The sequence below is a fragment of the Atheta coriaria genome, unplaced genomic scaffold, assembly GCF_025399875.1.
Source record: "Atheta coriaria isolate IRGN ID8LTWV9N9 unplaced genomic scaffold, Caltech_Dcor_3.1 hic_scaffold_5_pilon, whole genome shotgun sequence".
NCBI lineage: Eukaryota > Metazoa > Arthropoda > Insecta > Coleoptera > Staphylinidae > Dalotia > Dalotia coriaria.
Window position 1 is genome coordinate 7,984,687 of NW_027045447.1, and position 15,872 is coordinate 8,000,558.

Here is a 15,872-nt window from a genome sequence, read left to right on the forward strand (position 1 = left end):
GTATCCGCCGGCAGTGTTCATCTGTTCTCTTCAGCACCGCACGCGGCGCAAAAACCAGTTCGGTATAAAGAACCTCCTCCCGGACGAGGGATGATTATTATGCGCGCAACGTTTTGCCTCTTTGCCTTCTCTCCGCCGCCACTCACACATAACCTTTTCTTGGCTGGCCGGCACTGCGACTCTTTGTCGCTGTTGTCGAAGGGGAATGGAATGTATAACGAGCCGAGGGATAATTAGCAGCTTTTTTGGCCGCCCCGGCCTCGGCGAATTAATGCGCTATTATTAGCGGGGGCGGCAAATAGACTGCCAGCGTCGGATACTTTGTGTGTTATTTAAATGTGGGTTGGATGTACCGTTGGCGTTAATACCTTTGAGGGAGAGAATCCCTTCGGTTGCGCTGTGTGTTGTCCGGTCGTGGGAGAGAGTGATAAAAAGTCGAAAAAGTTGAGGGTAAGCTTTGGGAACAGCAGGAAACGCAGGAAAAACGGAATTGTTAATGCGTGCACGTGCAATGTTAATAGATTTTTCCGGCTGGGAATTGCAGGGCTTTATTTTTACAGGATTTAACTTTACTTTTTGTTTCCTGCGTACGACAGGCCCGTACTAATTAATATTTAATTCAAAAACTTAAAGTTATATGAGTGATTTATGATTTACTTGCGATATTATGATGTGAGAGTGTTTGAGTTTTGTTGTAAATGCTTTGAAATTTAATTCACACGTATTTCCCTTTCGCTTTTCTTTGTAATTGTGAGGGAAGTTGGTGAATCTTTTGGTCGGCGAATTGTGAATCGTTTAAGTCTCCTCTCGTTGGCGGTCTAAGTCGGCCGCCTCTTATTTAAGCTCGGCAGCTATTATGTAAATATTTAAAACTTGTTGCTTTTCCTGCTGTCTCGCTGCTTTTGAGTCCTTTTGTGGAGTTTGCGCGCGGAAAACAACAACCGCCGACGGGGAAAACTTGCCGGATTGTGTACGCGCGTAACAATTTCGCAAGTATTTGTCGCATCCTGGCGACGCTTGCTGGGAAGCGACAAAAGTGACGGAATGCTTTAAAGTTTCAGCGAAAATTTTCAACCAGCGATCATTTTTAACATATTTTCGAGCATTTTTCTAATTTATTAGACAACATATTAGAGTGTATTTATTTAATAAAGCTTTAATAACATTTTAAAGGTATTTTTATCATTTTGTCATGTTATATTGCAAATTATTCAGTTTTAACCTTGATTTGTGCCTATATCTAACGTATGCAACCATATAACCTTTGTATATTAATGTAGGCAACTTTAAAAACTGTAAAAACGCGTAGGCAGCCATACAAATATTATATTGTAATGTATGCAACTTTAAAAACCTTTAAATTGAATTTACTCTTCAAATATCCCAAAATAAATGCATTTTATAGTTGGAAATTAAATAAATATTACTTTTAATTAATTTGTAACAGAAAAACGATCCCATAAACAAACAAAACAATTTTTTTTCCAAAAATTTATTTTTCAAATAACTTACCTGTGTATTTTGGAAATTTATATTCGTCCGAACCGTCCGATGATGAAGAGGTTGCAAAGGACGAGCATTATTTCCCAATGGAGCCTTCGGTGCGTCCTCCGATCCTTGCATTAGTTTCCTCAACGCATACAACTGAAAATCACAAAAAATAAATTTTTGTTAACACTCTGTATAATTTGCATAAAGTGAAATGTTACCCTAAATGTATACACACACTCTACATAGCCAACCCATCCGCGCCGAAAAAAACATTAAAAAACACCGCGTAAAACCTCGAAATCAAAAATTAATTGTGTTATGATTAATTTCCAAGTGGTTGTCGGTGACGCGCTTGTGTTTTGTTTACGGTCGCGGACTACAGATGACAAATCACCCTTGCGGCGTTTATCCATTTGTCCGTACGTTTTCGGTGTTTTCCAGGCCTCAACCAGTGTGCGCTTGTCACACGTTCGCCTACATGTGTTTGGTTGCGAGTGGAGGCGCCGGGCACACACGCTTGGTGAATACAGTGTAGGAAATATGCTTAGTGCTGCGTTTCCTGCTTTTATTTCGACCTACAACCTACGTTTCATTGCGTTGTGGCCGGCTGCGGACGGGCGGCAAATAAAGGCTCGTTAGTTGCGTTTCATTTCACTACGAGTTTAATTCATCACTTGATTCATTAATTAAATTAAAAATCAAAAAACATTAGAATTTTAATTTATATTTTTTAAGTTTTTTATTTTATTTATTTTATATTATTTTTATTTTAGTATTTATATATATATTTTATTAAATTATGAATAAAAAATGAATTTGTATGTTTGTTACGCTATAACTCAGAAACTACTCAACCCATCATGATGAAATTTGGTACTAATGCTTTCAAAGATATTGTAAAGGATATTAATTGTTTTTTGTTAAGAAATAATAATTTGAAAAGGGTTAAATAAGAGATGAAAGTTGTTACAATTATTTATCCGTATTTATAGTTGAATAATATAATCCTAGATGGCGCTATTGTAAATTTGCAGGCAAAATGATTTCAGTGTTGAATTAAATGTAATATTCAAGTGAATTTATATCCCGTTAAGAACACTTTGTTTTTTTGCTGACAAGTTTCGATTAAATAAATGTGGCGATGGCCATAAATCATCCCCCTTTTCATTACACACCAGGTCGAAGCAGGGCGGACAAAAACTCCCCAAAACGACTCTTTTTGTTATTTTGTCATTTAGTCCTTTTGTCCTACCAATCGTGATTGCGATTGTGTCCGGGGACAAATTTCTAATTTTCTACCAACGACTGCAAACGTCATTAGACTGGGATAATTACCACATATGCTCATGTTAATGAAAATAAATTATCCTCGTCAATAATTACACCCTGAGGAATCTTACACTACATAAAAAATAAAGCAATTCTTAAACTTGATTGAAAATTTTACGTAAAAAAGCGAAAAACACAAAAAAATTGGAATATTTTATTGTCTGATTGATTGAATAATTCATTTCGTCCTGCCGCGACACTGTAATCGAATCGTAATCAATTTATATAGGGAGCCCACAATTAATCGAAGTAATCTGGTTAACACCGAACGGCCATTTCCACATTTATCAATCCCGCCGCCGTGCACTCGATACACTGGTCAAACGCGAGGGATGAAGCGAGCGCGGTGGCCGAGGGTCATCGAGGGAATATCCAACTGACCGCCCAACATTCGGACTCTCGGACGCTCAGACGCTCGAACATTCCGAATGTGCGCTACGTGTCTACTGGCTGGCTACGTGTCCTGCACTGCTGCAGGACGAGTGTGAGCTGGCGGGTAAACCGCTGTCCACTCGCTGTCCGCGAGCGGGCACGTTTCACGCGTTTGCGAATAGATTTCAATATCTTCCCGCGCACTTATTGAAAGCGGCGGTGACGGAATAAAATAACACAAAACAACTTTTATAGGTTAGATAAACTTGGTTAGTATATTAAGATATACTGCTACTTCTGATACGTAAATGTAATATTGGTTGCATACAGTTTTTGTTTAGTTTTGATTTTTAATGTTTGCAGGCAATAAAAAGAATCAAAGGTAATATACAGTAAATAAAAATTGAGGACAAATAAAAAATGATTGATTTGATGTGTACAGAACTGTTTGAACTGTCCACGAATGTTTTGTGTTTTCAATGTGCTCATTTCGTCTTTTTTTATATTGATTGTCGTTGATTTGTAATTTTTATGTGTTTGTAGGTTATTGTTTGACTTCAAACGTATTTGTTTTGTCTTTGTAAACTGTTTATCGATAACATAACAAAAATAAGCTTGAAAGGCAAATGTTTAATCTTTTTTCTAATATTGATCAATTAAAAACATAAAAACGGTATTTTGGGTTGTCTACCATGTCTTAAAATGTATTTTTACCTCATGTTTAGTGATGTAAATTGGTTTATTGAGTATAACCCATACTGTCGTCTCCCAACAGCCTGGATGCGTTGTTGATCCTTCGTAGGTCATAAAATGCTCCGTATCCGGTAACAAACTACGCAAGGATAAATGTTTAATTGGTGTTGATGCTCCTGAAACAAATAAAATAAATTAAAATCACATTTAACCTTCAATATAATGCAGCATAATGTATATTGGGTTGCCTATATTAATACCAAATTTTTATTTCTTATTTAATTCAATTCTCTGATAAATTTAAAAGACAAACACATGTGTACTGGATGTTTACAAGGATTTATGCCATCCCGCGCATCTGGATGCGCACAAATCCAGCCACCTCGCCGCTCGACAAAGTTAATATAAAGGATTAACAACTCAAACAGAAAGCATGCGCGCAACGCGCGTGTTAACCGCGATGCCCTCGCCCTCATCCTCTGGCACGGCTTGCGTTCATCCCAATGCTCATCCTTGATCCTCGCGAACACACCGCATCCGCATCCCAGTTCATACTTCATCCTTCATTCGCTCATGAGCTCATGATCTCATATGTTCACACATGTGTTTGCTAGTAACATCTTCAAGGGTGAAACACTTGCACTTCCACCATTATCTACACCCTTTTCACGCGAGTAGTGTTATGAGGTGGTTTCAGTCTGCAGAGGTGTTAAATGTGCGCTTATTGTGAGGCGTTGCGTGATGCGTACGGAGTTATTGTTTACCCAGATGTGTAAAGGGTTGCGAACAACCCTTCTACGTCTCCTATTTGGTATTAGTACTTTTGTCTGCAATCAGTGAAGCAACCACATCACAGGTATACGGCTTAATTTCGTCCTTGATGTTTAATTTTAACAAAATTAATTTTTAACAGAAATCAATATATTCTTTTAGTGGCAAGGAAATAAAAAGGAAAAAAAATAAGAGATGAAAAAAGTAAAAGGACTCGATTGCGATTCGATTAATTAAACGCTTCCTTCTTGTCTCTTAGCTCTTTTGCCGCCCCCACTGACTGGACAAGATTAATGCTCATCGCGCCCCGTGCGCTAAACGTATCGAAAAGTGCTGTGAAAAAGTGGCCAGCGTAAGAAATCTTCAGCAATTTACCACCACTGGATCTTCATCTTCATCTTCATCCTCATTCGAGCGGAAAAATGCGCTGAAAGTGTCGCCAATCAAATTAACAGGATAAAATCCAGCAAAAAATGTCTCTTAATGTGAAAAAAATCCAAAAAACCTCACAAAATTATCAAAAACCAAAAACATAACCAAACTTATAAAACAACAAAATGGCCGCAGAATTTCATCAAATCTTTATAAACTAATTAAATATTTATATATTCATTAGTAATAAGTGATAATATGTCATAAGTTGACTTAATAATCCTTGATAACACCCGGAAAATTCCTTATGTCACATAATACAACAATTACTTGACACTGCTGTGTTGCCGTAATTGTGGTCGGTCGGGATGGAATTAGACGCGAGGCGAGACTGTAGAACAGTGGCGAATAATGGGCCACCCTATACAATACGCCCTTATTATCTGCTCCTTATTCCTGGTTTCCGGCGGCTTCCCATCTCAGCAGTCTTAGCAGCTTACAATCTGGGAGTCAAGTCGGTGAATCTTCATGTCGGGTATAATATTTCTATTCGTGCTTAACACTAGTCACAGAACTGTATTATTGTCATGGAACACTACTCGTATTTAGTGGATAGTACTTGATGAGGCGATAGTAAAGTCAATGGGGTAGATGTCATTGAATATGAAACAACAACGCCATCTATTTGCATCGGCATTAATTATAAATCTGAAATTGACGAGATTTTAGGTTAAAAATTGGCAAATTATCATATTTCAATGATTTTATTAGTTAAATTTCCTGCTTTAACCTAAAATATAACATTAATTAGCTTTCTAATAATTTTTTGAGGAATAAAACATAACTACTGGTTACGCCACCTATCTGTAGTGGCGTGAATTACAAAACTATAATTCTGCAACACAACCAATTTATAGTTCAACAAAAATTTAATGGTTTTAGGTTAAATTTTAACAAATTACTTGATTTTGTCAATTATATTAATGAAATAGAATATTCTAACGTAACATATTTACTTGATGACTTTTCTAATCAATTTTTTGCTGTTGTAAACATAACTTTGAGTTGTTTACATAGTTATTTCTTGTTATCTTGTTCCTTTGTTGTCTCCACGTACACAGACACTCACTTTGGTGATAAAATGCAACGTATCGTCGTAGCCTCGCGGCATAAACTAGAAAAATGGCTATAAAATAGCCGGCGCGCTCGTAAACTCGCTCAGGATAGTAATTTGCGAAAGGAATTAATATTTATATGCATCCTGCACGTCATCCTTACGCCTGTACTGGCGCCGCACCAAGGCAATTCGAGCGTGCCGCCATCGAGAGTGACTCGGGGCCGCCATACTTGCATATCCGGCTCAGGATAACGAGCCGAGAACAACGATGTCAGCGATGCTCGAAAAAAGCACAAAAAACGAACCTTTTTCCGAAAGTACATAAAATAACGGATAAAAGATAAGATATGGATAAAATTTAACCGGAAATGATGTTTATGTGACATTTGCCCAGGGCTGTATTTAGAAATTTTAGTTTTTTTAAGGTAAAAATTTGATTTAAAGGAAAATTTGTTTTTTTCTTGTTCAGAGATGACAACTAAGGTATAAAGTAAATGGCAAGCTGTTGCTGGTGTATTTTTACGTTGCTTTTTCTTTACTTTTCTTTTCGAGCAGTGCATGTACGAGTATGAACTTGCGATGTGAAGTGGCGGAGTGCAAGGAGGCAGGTAAGTAAGTGAAGCTTCCATCAGGTTAATGAAAACCTCTTGTGCGCCTGCACGTTTTTCGTGCTTCTTCCTTTTTTGTCCGCCGATGTTTCCAGTTTCGCGCACAAGTTGCAAACAACTTTTTCGCCGACGACAATCGCAATCACATTTTGTTTACCACTACAACTTAGCTGAAAAAGTTGTGTAAATGTAACTTAAATTAATTTGTTTTTGAGAGTGTTAAACACTCGGTATATTCTGGTATAAGTTATAATGCAATGTTATGGTTTACGTTTTGCGAACAAAAACGACATTGTTATCGTTGTTTAGTGCTATCAGTCATCTTTATCAGCTTTATCATCGTGATGGCGGCGATGGTGGCGCCGCATAAACATAAACATGAATGGAAAACACTAAAAAAGTCGTTAAACTTGCCGTGTCAACGTCGTGCGAACGCGTCGCGTTGGGTTTTGTATCATATTTTTTAGATTTTCATATTTACACATCAATTTTAAACTTGTATTTATTTGCGTGCTTTGTGTGATCCAATTTTAATAAATTGCGGTGTCTTGATGGTCAATTAAATTTCTTGATGAAAACTGTAGGCAACCCATTTAACATTTTACGTGTTTGTTGTGTAGTGTGAAAATGATATGCAATTATTAAATAAACTTTATTTTGTGTTTTCGTTTGTGATATAATTTTTTTTTTTCATTCATCTAGGGTGAATATTTCAACCCTCTTGAGAGAAAAAATATAAAAAAATAAAAAATAAAAGTTTACTCAAATTTAAACCGTTTGAGTTTGAGACTTGCGAGTTTGTTTGCGAATCGCAAATGAAGCCAATCAAGGTGTCTATGCAAAACGCGCCTTTCGCACCCCTCACACCCTTAAATCGCAGCGCAGAGACTTTGCACCTTCGCATCTTTGCTTTTCATCACTTCTTGCTTGTCGAATGGACTTCAGTTTCGATTGCCAGCTAGCCGAGCACAACGGAGACGTCAAAAAACAGAAGAGGATGAACGGAAAAAACGAACGAAGAACAAAGTTAAGTCTCAGCGTGTAATCATTCATTCGAGGGCGGAACGCTAACAAGATTGTAAGTTTAAATTCTTCGAAAAATCTCAACAAAAGTTGGAAACAAAAAAAAACCTTTTGTTTTCCCAAAGAATCACGAAAATTAAATTTGATTGATATTTGCATACCAAAATAGAAATAATTACGGTCCTGATATTTATTTTATCTATTTTTAGAGCAGACCAGTTTTTTTTCTGTTAGCCAATGTTGGCAAAGCCCTTTTTAATATTTATTCCTTAAAGTTTCAAAAGTGAAGGCAAAAAAAAAACACGTCACATAAACGCAGCATGGATTTAATGAACATCTTTTATGTTTGCATTTACATATTTTTCACGAGTTTTATATTAGACACTGATGACGTCCTCGTCCTTGCATCCTTTATGCAAATTGGCGGGTATTGGTTTCTTATAAAAAATTCACAAACTAAATACATTTTAGCTTTTATCCTTTGATAAAATATTAGTTAATATATGTATATCTATATAGAAAAACAGTTTTGTTAGTTACACCGCTTATAACTCATGAACGGCTGGACAGATTTTGAGGTTTTATGTTTTTTTGGATTCATTACCGTCGTGAATATGAGAATAATTATTAAAATATTGGAAATTGTGATGTAGAGGGTGTTAAATAGGGGATGGATATTCATATAAAGATTTTATGATAGTTTTAGTTACATAATTGAATCAGAGATGGCGTTATAGTGCATTACTAGCATTTTTCATTTCTTTAAAAAGGCAAAAGCTAGTTTTGAATATTTTTAAGAATTTTTTAAGGATTTAAAGTGAAATCAAGATAGAAATTGAAGTTTGTATGTATAGAGTTCAAATGGAAATGAAAAATTAAAATTAAAACAAGATTTGTCCCGTCTAGATTATTTATCGTCAAGGAGCAGCTTTGCACTAATTAGAAACTCATCCAACTTGTTGCGATTCTTTTGGACTCCGCGTTTTTTTCCACTCCGCGTCGCTTATTTATGCATTTATTCAGCGATATGCGCTTCATTATAATTCGTTTGAATGAGACGCGTCGTTCTGTCGGTCCTGAAAGGACTCGCGACAAGCGATGACAGATTTTTTCACAAGGCAACATGCAAATCAACTTTAAAAGTGTCTTCATTAAATTTCCAAGGATAACCCGGAGTATAACTTTTGTCTTTGTGAATGCATTTACAGTGAAAAAAAAAACTCAAAATGGGGAAATATTCGTGTTTTTAATTTTTTGTTAATATAAAATTAATGTTTTCTTTTTTGCCGTTATGATTATCCTTGATGTTAGGCTTTGGTACGATTCGTATGCAAATGTCCTTTTCGAATTAGCTACGCATACATATTATTGGCATTAAGATTGTGCATTTATTTACATAATAAATGCGGCGTGCATATCGTGCATTAGCCGTGCGAAATGTATGCGTTCAAGGAGTCGACGCTGGAGGTCCTGAGTTAATGTGCCATGCTAAAAGGCTTTTTGCGCTGCGAGCGCGGGACGACATGCCACAGGACGACTGCCTTCAGCGCCCCGGCTGATAAAAACCGGCGACGCGGCGCGGACAATCGGAAGGCTCGCGGGTATGACAAGGACGCAGGACGAAAGGAGGACGCGTACACTCAAAGTGGTGCTTTGCGATTTCTTTGTCGGCGTGGGCGTCCGACAACCTCCGCGACTGACTAATGACCGTAGTCGTCATCAAGTGGCGGAAAAACGACCCAAGCGAAGAAAGGACATGAAAATCTTTCAAGGATAAATATTTATAAGGGTCATCTTTAGAAGTTTTTCTATATATAACTTATTTATTTCATTTATTTACGCTTTTATAGTCAAAATCATTTTATTTTGGGATTTATAAAGTCTTTCAACCCACACAACTCTGGTAACTTATTGAATCACCACCAGATGTCACTAGTAAGCAATTAATTTAAAAATGCGATAAAAGTTGCCTATATTAAGTTGCATATATAATGAAATGACATTTAGTAATAAAGAATTAATAATAATTACTATATTTTATGTTCCAATTTATAAATTTCAGTTGAATAAAAGAAAAATCATTGAAATGTTTGCGCGATGAAACGGTTTAAAAGATTAAAAACTTTATAGTACTAACAGTTTATGTTACGTTTATGTCGAGAACGCGTTTCGTCCTCGTAAAAACGAAATAATCCTGAAGCGCATCCTGGATTTCGCCTCTTTACAATTTGATGCGCTTTGTAAATAATAAGAGAGTATAAATCCGTAAATAAATTTAATCACCAGCTTCAAACTTGCCGGATATTTAAAGAATATAAAAATATTATCATCTTGATAATATTTTCATCCGTTTGAGTTTTCTTGAAAACGTCATGCGTCTAAACGCATACGCCATGACCCAGCAGAGAGGCCTTTGCATCCGATGCATTTCATCTTTCATCCCTTTTTCTACCCTTTCTAAGCAAAGGGCTGGTTTTCTCTTGACGGCGTCTCACGTTCCCAAAAGCCTCTTTGCGCTCGCGGCAATCCGATTACGTTACGCTTTACACCTTTCGCGCTTTGTCTCGTTCTCTCTTTGCTAGGGTGGCTGGGTAGGCAGCAATAGGGGTGGTTGTGGCTGTGGCTAGATGCGGTCGCCGCCGCCGCCACGCTCTAAAAGCCAAGTTTATAGTCGCACGCACGGCGCGCACACGTCGAAATAAAACGGTTCTCCTTTCTCCTTCGTTTCTATTCCACACATCCTTACAGGACTACCACACATAGTTACATCCTTAGATGTTTAAAGATGCACGTAGGTAAAGCATTCGCCTTGTGTGTGTGGGTGTTTGTATGAAGGACACGACCTGCGACAAAACATTCGCACGTCTGCTGATCTCTCCGAAACGGGTCTATTTCTGGGGGCGGTTTTCGGTTCGAGGGTTGAAGGTGAGAAAGCCAAGCGAGACGATGAGACATTAAGAAAACTCAACCGTGAAACTGCACGTAGTTGACGCGGGCGTAAACGCGAGCGCCGAGAGCTATGGAGCTACTTAGACTTGCTATTATCCCGTAGTGGGGGCGGCGCGATGGGGTTAATTTGTACTTTTAGTTTATAATAGAATAAAATTATCTTGGCGGACTAAATAATCCTGTATAAAATAATTACAACCAACAAAAAAAAACAAAAAAAAAATAATTTCAACCCTTATTTCAACCCTTAAATTATTTATTTGTTTATACAAATTTAAATACTTTGATAATACGTGTTAGTACTATATTTATAGCCCATGCAAGTAGTTGTACTCTAAAACTTAGTCTTCAAAGGCGTAACATGCCGTACAGGATATAAATATCAACCCCTTAACATTGGAAACATATTGCCAGTGACTATATACACGCTGCAAGTCGATATTTTACGAATAAATGTCGTGTATTTGCGCTGGCGGTGCTTTTGAACGAACGTGCATGCAAACGAGCGCAGGACAAGCGTAAGGGTTGGAACAGGGTTAAAAAAACTCGCCGAAATAATAGGTTGTAAATAGCATTTGATTTATACCTAATTATACAAGTGTTCAATCATAACAGTCACGCTAGAAAACAAAAGCAACAGTTCAAGGGGTGGTTGAAGAGTATATTTTAAGGGTAGTTAAGTATGGAGAAAGGATTATTAAGAAGAAAAAGAGAAACTATTTATTTCGTAAAATATTTTGATATTTTAGTAAAATTAGGTTATGTTAGGTTATGTAAGGTTATGTTAGGTTAAATTAGGTTATGTTAGGTTAAATGCAATTAAAAATAGCTAAATATAGTTGTAATATTAGATTTGGTTCAAAACAAGAAAAAAATCAAAATTTTAGCAAAAAAATCATTTTTTATTCAAAATATTGCCAAATTTTACTCTATTTGCATAATATATCAACCCTGGCATTGCAGTATTTTATGTATATATATACTCGTATTTCCTCTTGGTTCTCCCATACTTTCCATAACATTCGCGACGCTTTCCGTTGTTCGTTATTTGCTTGCGTCTATTGGCATCGTCGTCATTGCGCGCACTTTCCATTCGTATGACAAACCGAAGCAAAATCTCCGCTCGTGCTCCCCCGCGAGTTTTTCCTCAAACCGCCACGACAATAAATACGTGCGCAACAGCGGCGATTGTTGTCGTCGAGAAACGGGTAAACGACAGCCGTCTAACCATCCCAAAAACCACCCTTCAAAAAAAGAGAAAAAAGCGCGCACCCTTAAGTTAAGGGTGGTTGCTGCACGTCAGGACGAGAGTGGCCCGATGGGAGGACGTAAATAAGGATATGTATGCCACTTGTCATTGTCACATTCGCCGCACTTTACCCGCGCGTCAACCCGCTGTCGGGAAAACTTTACTTGAAAGGTTTTTAACGCCAGGATAAAGAAACTCGAGAAGGAATGGAAGAAGATGTTAAACTGTTAAAAATATAAATTTTATTATTTTATTAAAAAAATTTAGCAACAAATTCATTTTCTCTTGTGTTTAATTTTGCGCTGGGAGCTTAATTAAAACACGTCCGCTCATAATGTTATCCTTTGTATGCACATCCTAGCGGAAGTAGAAAAGGCACTAACCTACACGTGTGCAAATAAGGAACAAGCTCGCTAGATAAACTTACATGTTTTTAATTTGCGCAGAAAATTGTTTTCATACTTTATATTATCCTAGATAATATTAAAAATGCAAATGTTAGGTTTTTGTATGTTTGTTACACGTTTACACCGAAACCACTGAACCAATCTTGATAAATTTTGGTATAGAAATAGTTTTGACCTTGGAAAATAAAATAGGCTGCTTTTCATTGTAAAAAAATATTTGGAAGGGTGTTAAATAAGGGTTGAAAGTTTATATGACAGTTAAATTATAGTTTTAGTTATGTAACTCAACTCCAGATGACATTAAAATGCATTATTGGTATTACTACTGTGCTAAAAATATAATTCGAACATTTTTAGGCTAATTTGACAAGTAATTTGTTCAAAAAACGTAAAAAATTAGTTTGCAATAAAATATTTTTCCTAAATTCAAAGAAAAATAATGATTATTCATTTTGTTGAAAGTAATGACATTAATAATGTTAACTGACAACTCCACTTCAATAATAATCACTTGTCTTTTGTGTGCTGCACGTGACGTCGTGTCATTTAGCGCCGGACGCATGTCTACCAAAGGCGACTCCTTCGACATTATCCTTAGACTATTAAATGCGTATTAATTATTTAGGGTTCACTGCCTGGAGCACCTTGCGCTGGCGTCGGCCAGGTGAATTAATTTCAATCACACTCTGACAGTAATTGATTGATGCGTTGATAATTGTTACTCTTTTCTTTTTTCCTTCATTTCCTTCATTTTCTTCATTTCCACGTTTCCTATAATTTAATATTCTTCTTAAATTAATACTATTACTGCTCTAATTATTACTACATTATTTATTCCGTTTTTAAATTTTTTTATTTTATTTTTTGAGTTTTTTTGAGAAAAGATGCGCTTGTAACATGTACGTGAACTGGTTGCATTGGTGCAAACACGTTTGTGCGCTCGTATGTTATGAATGTTATGTCATTTTATGCCATTTTCCATCATAAGTTACATTCGTTCACATTCTTGCAGTACGCTGGTGTCTTTCTGTTCGTTTTCGTCTAGGTGGCGAGTTTTGGTTGGAGTTGAGTTGGAGTCACGCCGCGTTTCAAGTTTTGCACCGCGTCGCGCGCTGTTTTATTCGGCAATGTTTGCATTTTCCTATAATATTTCCTGCACACGTGCAGCGGGAATACAGACATTTGGAGGCGGTGTGCAAAATACGAAGCGGGTGTTTATTCAATGCGAGGTTCTGTCGACGGAAGGATATTCAACGTCTTGAACACGCCTTGTTTTTGTCTAACGGAAAACAAGATGACAGTTATAAAAATGTACTTTATATGTTTCAATTTTCACAAAATCAACACCAAAGGGAATTTTTCGTAAATTAAAGAATGAAAAATGGTTATAATGTATTTCAACGCCATCTGGATTCAAATTACACCACTATAACTAAGAATTACCACATAATCAACTTTCAACCCTTGTTTTACACTCTAAAAGTAATTTTTTGATAATAAAAAATATCTTATTTCATTTTCCTTGATCTTAACTATTTTTATGTAAAATTTGATCAAATTTTGTTGCGTAGTTTTTGCGTGAAAGCGTTACATATAAACACGTTTGCATTTATAAGCGTTCAAAGCAAAGTTTTCCATTTATTATTTTTACATGATGAATATATTTTTACATATTTGTAAAACATGTAAAAATACATGCATTCTATCATATTCTTGTTAAGGTGTACTCACTTTTCACTCACTTTTATTCGCATTCTTAGAAGTTGTTAGCGATTGTACGGAATTTCCGAGCGAGTCTGCCTGCTTGAAGCACTCCGCACGGTGCACTCTCTCACGATATTGAATAGAAACATAGATATTACATATCATTGTTGATAAAACGCTTTTAATAAAATGCAATGCACCGTGTATTACATTCATGCGTTATTGTAACGATGTTGCGTCTATCATACCAACAAGCAAACAACTGTGAACTAAAAATGTACTTATCTTAAATATTAAATATATAAATAAACAAAGAACAATCATAAATAGGTAGTTTGTGATTTATAAAAAAATTAAGTTTTTAGTTGTGAATTATGTTTTAACATAGGAATAAGCTATGTTCGGATGCTTATACCGCAACTCAAAGCATTGGATTTTTGAAAATAACGAATTTTTAGTTTAAAATTGTTTTTTTATATTTTTTACAAAGAATAAAAGTATATAAACATGATTTCATAAAAAATTTTCTGTGTTTTTATATGAATTATATTTTAACATAGGAATTTCCTATGTTCGGATACTTGTACCGCAACTCAAAACATTGGATTTTCAAGTGAATTTATTTTTCTAAAATAAATAAATCAATAGTTTTGAAGTACAAATTATTATGGTAAATATTGAGAGTAATTTTTTTGTTTACGTGATCTGTGACTTGTTAGAATTTCCACTGAATTGTATTCGACTATTTGCGCATAATAGGTCCTTATGTTTTTCTAGAAAAATGTAAACGCGACGCAATTTAAATAGACATCCATCCGACTCGGTGCTCGTTATAAAATATTCATTTGCAGTGCGTCGCCTGCTCGGTTGCGCGCCGCCGCGAATGATAAAACGGCCGGAATGTACGAGTATCTCCGGCGGCGGCGGCGGCGGGCGAGCCGGCAGGACGACCCGCGCGGCATGATGAAGTGGCGCGGCGGCACTTATTTTATTGTTCGTCATCGTGCTCGCAACAGATTTCCAGCTGGGTGATATTTCTTCTATTCGTATTCAGTGCGTGTCTGCGCTTTTGTTGATATATTACCACCACTTAGATGCTACGATTTTTTTTCGTGCTTATTTTACAAAGAACAAAAATGTACAAACTCTGATTCATAAAGGTTTTCGAGTTTTTATATGTGAATCATGTTTTAACATAGGAATTACTTATGTTCGGGTACTTATAAAGCAACTCAAAGCATTGGATTTTTAAAAAATGTTATATTTTAAGTTTAAATTTGATATTTTGTGTTTTTTGTAAAAGAAAAAATAAAATAAACTTTGATTCATCAAAAATTTTGAATTTTTATATGTGAGTTACATTTTAACATAGGAATAGCCTATGTTCGGATCCTTATACCGCAACTCAAAGCATTGGATTTAAAAAAAAACGTTACTTTTTTTCGTTAAATTATATATAAATCAATTTCTTTCTTGTATTAATTTATTGTTTATATTATTATCTTAAACTTTCATCCCTTAAAAACCCAAAAACCACCCTTCAATGAAAAATGAAAAATGGTGTTGAATTCCTTGAGTAAATGCAGCCTGCCACATTCTACCATTAACCCGCACACCGCAAAATGCTCTTTTTACCGCGACGCACAAAGGACTCCCAACCCCAACCCCAACACTCTTTTCTCCCCTTACTATGAGTCCCGTTGCAAGATGTGCGGCATGACAACGCCAAAAGGTGAAAAGAGGTAGAAAGCGCCGAGACGTAGAAAAACGCAAACACTCCGAAAGCT

At 36.2% G+C, this 15,872-nt stretch overlaps 1 protein-coding gene across 2 annotated transcripts in view; it reads right to left on the bottom strand.

Annotated features, from left to right (window-relative positions):
• CARPA (Carbonic anhydrase-related protein A) overlaps positions 1–15,872 on the bottom strand; it is a 61,726-nt gene that overhangs the window by 9,192 nt on the left and 36,662 nt on the right. For both annotated transcript variants that reach the window (XM_065303196.1, XM_065303195.1), the window contains exons 7-8: positions 3,907–4,061; positions 1,513–1,644 (exon numbers count right to left, since the gene is read on the bottom strand). In XM_065303196.1, the coding sequence (XP_065159268.1) occupies positions 1,513–1,644; positions 3,907–4,061 (287 nt within the window). The remainder of the gene's footprint in view (positions 1–1,512; positions 1,645–3,906; positions 4,062–15,872) is intronic.